Source organism: Cynoglossus semilaevis, chromosome 15 (genome assembly GCF_000523025.1).
Source record: "Cynoglossus semilaevis isolate Cse_v1.0 chromosome 15, Cse_v1.0, whole genome shotgun sequence".
NCBI lineage: Eukaryota > Metazoa > Chordata > Actinopteri > Pleuronectiformes > Cynoglossidae > Cynoglossus > Cynoglossus semilaevis.
In genome coordinates this window covers 17,023,667-17,033,153 of record NC_024321.1, presented here as the reverse complement: position 1 = coordinate 17,033,153, position 9,487 = coordinate 17,023,667, and the positions used below count along the sequence as shown (strand labels likewise).

Sequence of the window (9,487 nt, the reverse complement as noted above, 5' to 3'; positions counted from 1 at the left end):
TTTTTTTTTTCAGACAAAACAGCAAAGGTAAGAAACTCTTTTTCAAATGTTTAGTACAACTTTGGCTTTTTTTTTGTTTTGCTTCTACGTCCGTAATTCTTGTGGAAATGTAATGTTTTGTAAAACGATGCTGGTTGTGTTTACATGCTGTGGTTTGTCTCGTTGGCCAGTTTGTTTACAGTTTGTTGAATTTGTTTAGGCCAGATTCTAACATTTATATGGATAATATGCCTGTTAATGACACAGGATGTGACGTAGGTGCATTGTTTTTCTTTCTTCTGTCAGTACTGCGGCATGAAACTGAAGTTACCAACGAGTACTGCGAATTTATTCACCAAAAACAAGTGTGTACTGTACTTCTGAGCGGTTTGGTTTAAAAATGTTGTGCATATATATATATATATATGAGTTGTTGTATATTCTTAAGGACTTGTGAGTAAACACTCACTAACCTGAGGAGGAAAAACAAATCTGATGCAACGTCAGGGAGCTGTTTCAGTTCAGGAGGTGTTTGTGTGTGTGTGACATGCAGATTGATGATGTCATGCGATCATGTGACTGCTTAGTCATAAAACAAACAAACCCCTGTTTACATTACAGTCACTCTGTCGTCTGACTCTAAATAAAATAAATAAATAAACCCTGTCATTATAAGTGTACTTTCTTTTACCTTTTGGGAGTGTTCAAAGTAGTTCTGTCAAAATAAATATGTAAATGACATCAATTAATTTGTATAATTAATCTGATAAAGAATTTTAACACAGGCAGAATCGTTGAATAATGTGACACGGTGTTTTCTCTGTTCACACATAGATACAGTATAAAGGTGTAGATTAGAAAGTGCAGTTACCAGACTTCAACCAGGAGGTGGTGCCGATGCGTCATAACAATGATTTTCATCTGTAACACTAACTGAATTTTAGAGGAATAAATGAACTTGTTAGTTAAAAACAGTTTTATATTTAACAAAAAACTGTTTTAATCGGTTTCCACAGACAGGGTTAATATTGTAATATAGTTGTAATATAATATTGTGGCCTCGTCTTTTCTCTCCTTCAAAATAAAAGCTTAAAGTGAAACCTCTCTTTGATTCATTGCGTCCAAATCAATAAATATAGAACCCATTGATATGACAACAACAAACAAACAAAAAACCCCACAATATATTCAGACAACTTTCCTGGAGTCTGTCGTTTCTCCCTCTCTGCCGCATTTCAGATGTGAAATCTTTGTAAATCTGATCAAAGAGGAGTTAGATCAGCGCTCTGCTTCTCCGAGGCCACACAGGCAATAAGAAGTGAATTAGAGCACAGGTAGCTCCACGCTGCAGCTCCTCCTGAAGACAGACACATTCATCTGCCCCTAATCTTATTTACATGAATCAGTTATATCAGTTTTAAAGTGGATCTCAGTCTAACTCTGCTATATTACACTCTCTAACACCTCTCCCTGCTCGCCCACAGCTCTGAACACACTCAGTGCTGGAAGTTTGTCGTTGATTTTATTTATTTATTTTTTTTAAAAGTTTTTCGTCCTCTTCCTTCGGTTTGTTAGAGATTCTAATAGATACGAATCAAATTAAATTAGTATTCCTGAACCGATTTATCAAAATGCATAGTAAACATGACTTTTTACGTTTTTTTAACCAGCCTGCCCTCTTGTGGCCATCTCCATACCGCAGTTTATAAAACAAATAAAAGCACAGTATCGAAACCAAAGGTTCATGCATATTTTATTCAAGAGTAAAAAAAGTGGAATTGTCCCATTGGGCATGCTTACAGTGTTAGTGACTGTGGGGGAGTCAAACCAGAAACAAAGAGAGCAGAGGGAGGGAGAGAGACAGAGAGAGACAGAGAGAGTCAGAGAGAGAGAGAGAGAGAGAGCCGTAGAGCAATTCCTATGGCACAGGGCCAACTCTCCCAAAGAAGCAGAGGTCAACCAAGGAGCAATGCAACCGAGAGAGAGAGAGAGAGAGAGAGAGAGAGGGTGAGCTTAAATATTAAGAATGTCTATAATAAATAGAATCATAATAATCATAGAATCATAAATGTCATCAAATAACGAGAGGAATCATCAAGAATTATGATCAGAGAGAGAGAGAATACACGTTTGTCGTGTGCCGTCAACTCGTCGGCTCTTCTGTTAAAATGTGTCTTTGCTGCTTTTGGCTCCGAACAGCAAGTTTTAACCATGCAATCATGCTTTTGGCCGCCTGAACGCCTGTGCCTCGTATATAGTATGGTCATTCACCAATGCTCGTTTTTAATATTTGTTAATCATCATTTCATGGTTTAAAAACAAAGTCCTGTACATCGACGTCGAAGGGAGGAGATGAAGTGCGGTGGACGCGGCGAATAGAAGCGCGCTGTTGTTCTGTACAGCGTCCAAAGGAACCAGAAACTCCGGTTCGTGGAGAAAACCAAAAAAAATAAAAATGTATATGTAGTGTAAATGTAACACTAAATTAATAGAAAAGAAAAATAAATGAACATTATGTACAAAATAAATAATTCATTATTCCTCAGTTCATTTATATTAACCAGAAAAACAAGAGAAAATTTTGTCCTACCATAGTGAAACACAGCACAAATATAATCTTCACATCGTTATCAAAGAACTTAACTCTGCATGCACTGGTGTGTTACTATAAATGCTTTACAAAGACCTTTCCCAGAATCCTCCTCCTCGCCTCCACTTCTACCTTCACCAGAAGAGTTAGTTCCTCTCCGTGAAAGGTCGTTTCCTGCACTTTAGGATAGGAGACTGCAGCGGTCCCTGCTGATTGGCCGAGGACGGCAACACGGGAGGGAAGGAAGGAAGAGAGGAAGGAAGGAAGGAAGGAAAGACGATGTAGAAAACGAAGGAAGAGTGTATGATTTCACATTATCGGCCCCCGTCACTCACTCGACCATCGGCAGCACGTTGATGCCCCCGCCATGTCATGTGACCGCACGTGTCACACGAAACAACCGATAAGCCTCGCTGCGTTTCCCCATTTACACACCAACAAGTACGAAGGCCTTCACCTGGTGATAACAAGGGGGTCGGGGGGAGGGTTGGTGGGTAAGGGTGGGTGAGGCTGGGGAGGTGGGGGAGTGTCCTCTTGACTTCAGGGTAACAGTGCAGTGCTACAAAAGTAAAATGTAAATCTTCTCCAGAGAAGAAACGCTCAGCGAGGGCTCAGATTAGGCCGCAGCCGATTGACCTCTGGCTGACTCAGGGGTCGCCGCAACACACAACCGGAAATGATTCTTTAACGCCGTCTGCTCGTTGGCAACATCAGCTGCGTTTGCGAAAGAAAAGGAGTTTTTTTTTTTTTGGTACACAACCACTGGGACATTTACATGACGTGTGCACACAGGCACAGGAACCCTATCACATGTCTGCTGTCCTTTCCTGCCCTGTCCTGTAGAGGGCAGCAGAGAGGTGGAAAAATAGCACATTTTATACATCCCCACCCTTGATCCTCACCCCCGTACTCGCCCATTCTACACGCAAACGCTTGACCCGCGGTCACGGTCAGGGTCCCCGCGCTCGGTGAACGGCAGCACCTCCTCCTGTTTGTCCTGCGCGTGTGCAGGTACACGTGGGTTAAAGTTGTCTAAATATGGCTGATGAGTGATGAGACTCAGCCTCTGGTGGTAAAGTCCAGGTAGTTCATGCCTTTACATGGAGCTGAGGGCAACAGGAAAGGGGGTGGGTAGTTATCTGTGTATGACTGCATATGTGTGTGTGTGTGAAATACTGCGTGTGCGTGATGTTTTTCTTGTAGTGTTACATATGCCTGTGTACAGGTATCTCTAAATGTGGTACCAGATCAGTGTAGTATCCAGGGTAGTGTGTCTGTGGGACGCCGGCTCCATCACTGTATATTGCTGTTGCTGTCGGTCCCGTTGGGCTCGCCCATGTTCATGCGGCCCATCGACAAGCCCACACTGTTAACGGTGTCGCGTCGAGGCGGCATCCTCTCGTTGATCCGGTCCAGACCTTTGGCCTCCTCGAAGCTGCTGATCCGATGCTGCGGGGAGAAGCCTCGGATGGCTGCGCACACACACACACACACGGGTAGACAAACAGGAGCAGAGTTAGAATTCCAAAATATCAAATGTCGTGCATCCAAACTGCCGGTCGGTTTGAACGTGGCCCACGTTTGTTTCGGTCGTGATCCGTTAATGAGCGGGGAATAAAACGTTAAACATGAAACATTTGTACAGCACACACACAGTTTCTAAATACTGTATATTATACCATGTACTACAGTGTATACTAGTACTACTACAGTTTCACAGTGGACATCCAACACCGACTACAAATCAATATACAGCACAGAGAAACATCAGTGAAGGAATACCCATAATTCATCAGCTTGAATAAATTATGGACAGTCGTTGATGTAAACCTACGACAGCACTAAATTACAAACGTAAAAAAAACAAAAAAAAAATTACAGTTAACTAATAATGCAGAGAAACTCATGTACGTGGACGAAAATATAGAAATTAAAATAAAAATAATAACATGATGACAATCTGTTCATCAGCACCGGACCGACTAGACCTGGACCTGGACCTGGACCTCTTCTAAAAGCAGTCTTGTTTTGGTTTTTGTGGAGTGAAGTTGTCAAATACTGGACCTCAGGGTTCTTCACCAGAAGACGATGAAATGAAATCAGAATTTCTGTTTCTTTGATTACAGAATCATTTAAAAGAGATTTAAAAAAAAAAAAAAACTTTTCGTATTTGCGGTCGTCAGTGAGCGTTGATGAACAGATTGATCACATGTCCATCATCTACAGAACTACAGCATCTACGAAATGCAGAGAGAGAGAGAGAGAGAGACTGTAACAGACTGGAGACGAGGGAGGGCTGAGTGACCCCCCCCTCCCGATCCCACCCACACTCCTGCTCTTCCTGAGCCCTGTGTATGAGAAAATGTTTGTGTGTGTGTGTTGGTAGAGTAGATACATTCCGGAGCGGCAGAAAAGTATGTGATTTTTTTTTCTTTTGCTCGCAGCAGGTTCAGCTTTGTTGGAAGCGCTGATGTGGTTAGAAGAGCAAAGTGCATTGTGGGTTAGGAACTCTATGATCAGGTGAGCATGGATGGCTGAGAGCTCATCCATGCTGCACACACACACACACACACACACACGCACAGTGAAATGAGTGAGACTTTACCTTCATCGTCCTTAACTGTCTCGATGGCTTCTATGGCCTCAATGGTAGCTGAAGAATGGGTAAAGAAGAGAGAAGGGGAGGAGAGGAGGAGAGAGACAAGGCGACAGCCCAAGGTAGGATGAAGTGCATAGGAAGGGAGGAGGAAAAGAAGAAAGGGGTGAAGGCTGAAACATGCATCTTTGCTGTTGAATATAAACGTTTGTCTGCAAAGAAGTGGTCACGGCAGAGTGTCGCTGGAGGAGAACGTGCCTTCAAAGAGGCTGTGTGTGGGGGGGTAGGGGAGGCAGTTGTTCCAGGGCCACCAGTTACTGTTGGAAAAATATATATTTGTACCAAACTGGGTCGGAATTTTGTGAAATGTTTTTGTGCCTCTTAACATGCTCATAATAGCTTTACAAATGCAGTGCAACATTAACCAGTTTTTCAGTGTCAAATCTCTGACACTCGGCTCTGGTAGAGGCCAGACCAGTATCCTGTAACTCACTGTTTCCCAAAGACTGGGTCGCGACCCTCAGGTGGGTCGCAAGAGTTTTGACTTGACTTGGGTCGTGAAGGTTTGTGACTTTTAAAAAATATGGGTCCCCAGAAAAAAAACAAAGTTTGGGAAACACTGCTGTAACCTACTGTGCAAATGTTAGTACCCAGAACCAAGAATGAATCACTTCAAGGTCCTGGCGCTCAAGCCCCAGAGGAACCACATACTTGGCGCCTCCAAGAGGCAGCCTGTTGTGGTAACCATTAAACTGGTTCCTGTTATAATTCATGAGCACGTTAAGAGGTGAAGGTTTTAATAATCGATCCACGATCCATAACTCAGAGATGCTAAGACGTTTGCACAGCCTTCACAGATGAGTCGTCACTCAGATGACAGTCAGAGCAGCACTGAGGTCATGACAGGTTTTTGCAGCGGCAGTGTTGGCTAGCGCAGACGCACACACGCCCGTGCACGTACACTCAACCCTTCCTGGTATTACTGTAACATCACCTTAAAGAATAGTTCAGTTTTTCTGCATGTAGTCGCACGAGGAACTGACATCATATTAGGATAAATGAGCTGATGTACATACATGTCAGTGGAAACAAAATGTCTGTACGTGTCCAATAGCAGCAGGTAGAGGTCACTGTTTATCACCCGTTTTTAATTTTTGACAAATCTAAATGATGGAATTATTAATGTGAAAAATGTCAGTCCAGGAGATCCAGGAGATTCAGTGAAACTAAAACAACAGTCCAGGAGATTCAGTGAAACTAAAACTGTTCCTTTGTGTCATGAAGTTAAATATTACATTAACTTTTCAAAAATCTACGCCCCCTGCTGGAAGCCTGTGTCACACTTTACCCTAAGAAAACATCTCTAGATCATATAAACACAGGGTGAAAAATACTAGGATAAATCACAAACCCGTGTAGCCGAGGTCGAAAAGGTAGTTCTTGTTTTCATATTTAATTTCATTATCACTTGTTGTTTTAGTTGTTTTTAACTTTACATGAATTCTTCTTGACTATCAAAACTATCAAACTAGTAGAAGAAGACCATTTTCTACATGGTCTCTTAGGCCAAAAAAAAACTAAACAAATCTGTGTAAACTCTGGTGTGGGAGTGGGTGGTGAATGAGCTTCAGTTCCAGCCAGAAAAAGACCTTCAAAGCAGCAAAGACTTTCTTAAAATACCATCCACTCCACTGGGTGTCAAGTCCATCACATGAGTCTTTTTGCTAAGTGGTTAGAATCAAAAATCTTTTTCTTTTTTTCTTTTTTCTTGTGTCTCCACTGTGTTAGCATCTCAGGCAGGTCTAACACGTGTCAGCACCTCATACCACTACACTTCATCATCATCATCATCAGGACGTCCTCTATCGTCACAAACACACAACAGTACCAGCAGGCTGTTAGTATCCTCAGCACCGGTGAGGTGAGGTGAGGAGGGGTGAGGAGAGGTGAGGAGAGGAGAGGAGAGTGACTGAGTCAGAGATGACGAGCCAAACAGCAGTAGAGAGAAACAAGCAGGAGAAAAAACTGGGAGATGATACAGAGCAGGTCGTCAGCCTGCGGTCTGTCTGAGTGCTGCGTGTGTTTTCAACCTGCCGTGAGTGTGTGTGTGTGTGTGTGTGACAGAAGTTTATGTCCGTGTGTGTGTGTGTGTGACAAAAAACACTCACCACTCTGCAGCGTCTGTTTGCCTCCAGACAGAACTCCACTGGGTAACATCCCTGTGGGGGTCAGACCCTTCAGGGTCAACACGTTCTCACTCTCCTCCCTGAATGAAAGTGTGTGTGTGTGTGTGTGAAGACAAAGATAATAACAAAGAAAGTGTGAATACATTGAGTCAGCGTTTGATAAAAGCCATCATAAAAAAATAAGTGACAGTAAAATTAATTTTTATCCAAAAATTAAATCAAGCTACACTTGTCACATAGTAACAGTAATAATATGATACTCTCTCTAACCTAACCTTCTGTAACACCGCAAACAACTTCATAAAGTTTAACACTAAACCAGTATAACAAGTTGATAACAGATAATCATTTCATACCAAGATCGAGACTAAACCTGTTTCACATATCCCACCAAATTTTCCGCTTGCTTGCTAACGGCAAAACAACCATAATGGCACTGTCATGTGAACTTAAGGTTGTGGGGTCTGTGGACACACACACACACACACTTCAACTCACCGTAGCACTGAGAACATCTTGGCCATCTTCCCGATGGCCCTGATCTTGTTCTTGATCACCTCTTTCCTCGCCGCAGCTGCACTGGCTTCATCAGGAACGAAGACAAACGCAGTGAAACAACACCGTACATGACCAAAAACACAGGAAATACATTCACATCCTTTGAATACACACAACGTGGACCTCTGGCGGCTCCTTACCATCGAAGATCTCTTCTCCGTCGTTCATGAGCTCGTCGTCGGAGCAGATGCTCAGGACGTTGACCAACATCTCAGTCACTGAGGCAGAAACACAGAAACACAACAGTCGACGACCTTCACCTCAGCTGGAGATAAGTTTAGTTAAACCCCCTGTAATAGTGTAATATATACATTATCGGTGGTAGTGTGTGTGTGTGTGGGTGTGTGTTTGTTACCCTTCTCTCCTACAAAAGAAAAAAAAAAAATTCTCTAGCGCCCTCTTTGGTAAACAGGACAATCAACAAGTCTGTTCACATTTGATTATTGATTATTATTATTTAAATAAAACTTAAAACATAATAGGCTATGATCTTATGATCTTTGTTTAGTATTAAAAATTGTATTTAAACTTTTTAGGGTTGTAATAGTGTGATATATACATTATCGGTGGTAGTGTGTGTGTGTGTGGGTGTGTGTTTGTTACCCTTCTCTCCTACAAAAGGCAATGACCAGGTGAAGACGTCCATGAAGTTTGGCAGCCAGTAAGGATGAGGAGAGCAGTTGAACTGACGGATGTTCATCACGTTGTTCTCATACTTGAGCACAGCAGCTGTAAACACACACACACACACACACACACACACAGAGAGAGATAGAGAATGAGAGAATTCTTCAAATTCCGACCATCAGTTACATTATATCGCAGGGGTTCCCAACCCCCGGTCCAGGGACCGGTCCGCAGTGGGACACGGTGAAAAAAAAATCTACTTCAGTTTTACTGATTGACTTCGTTCAAAAAGAATCCTGTCATATCCCTTTACTTTCATTAAAAAGATCATCTCTTCATTCAGAAGAAAGTCTAAGTTTATTTTGAAAATGTAATGATCCTTCAACGATGTCACGGTGTTACAGTGTTAGTCCGCAGTAGGTTAGTTTTCGTTCTGCGTACGTGTGTATTTCAAATATGTTGTTGTACACGTGTGTGTTTGTGTGTGTGTGTGTGTCAGACCTGTGACGTTGTACACGTCCAGGTAGTTTGGAGCAGAGAAGATGGTGATGAGGGAGGGGAAACCTGTCGTCTGACTTTTCCTGTACATACGGTAACTGTGAGGAGAGAGACGACAACGACGACGTTACTGACGTCAAACAGGCAGAACTGGTGTTATTACAGCCGGGACCTGAGGGTTTGGTTGGTTTTTAACTAACAGTACAGTTGCTGTGAAGTGAGTAGAGAAAGAAACCCCACAGTTGTTAGAAAGACGGCGTCAGCACCTGAGAGAACCAATCAGATTACAGCTCAGATCCATTGACTTTGGCAGAATAACATTATATCTGAGCGTTATTATTATGGTTCCTGTGTGGATACAAAAACTGCTGAGATAAGACATGAGAATGGACAAAAGCGCGCAGAAGTCATTCACACACACACAATAAAAAAAAAACACTGTTCATGGAAAGA

The 9,487-nt window shown here is 42.4% G+C and overlaps 1 protein-coding gene across 1 annotated transcript in view; it reads right to left on the bottom strand.

Annotated features, from left to right (window-relative positions):
- Window positions 1–2,161: 2,161 nt before the first annotated feature.
- The window catches only part of LOC103391288 (serine/threonine-protein phosphatase 2B catalytic subunit alpha isoform-like), a 46,173-nt gene continuing 38,847 nt past the window's right edge, over window positions 2,162–9,487 (bottom strand). Inside the window, exons 8-13 of the mRNA XM_025063040.1 lie at window positions 9,038–9,132; window positions 8,513–8,638; window positions 8,050–8,127; window positions 7,850–7,934; window positions 7,334–7,431; window positions 2,162–4,041 (exon numbers count right to left, since the gene is read on the bottom strand). Of these exons, the coding sequence (XP_024918808.1) occupies window positions 3,863–4,041; window positions 7,334–7,431; window positions 7,850–7,934; window positions 8,050–8,127; window positions 8,513–8,638; window positions 9,038–9,132 (661 nt within the window). The 3' untranslated portion in view covers window positions 2,162–3,862. The remainder of the gene's footprint in view (window positions 4,042–7,333; window positions 7,432–7,849; window positions 7,935–8,049; window positions 8,128–8,512; window positions 8,639–9,037; window positions 9,133–9,487) is intronic.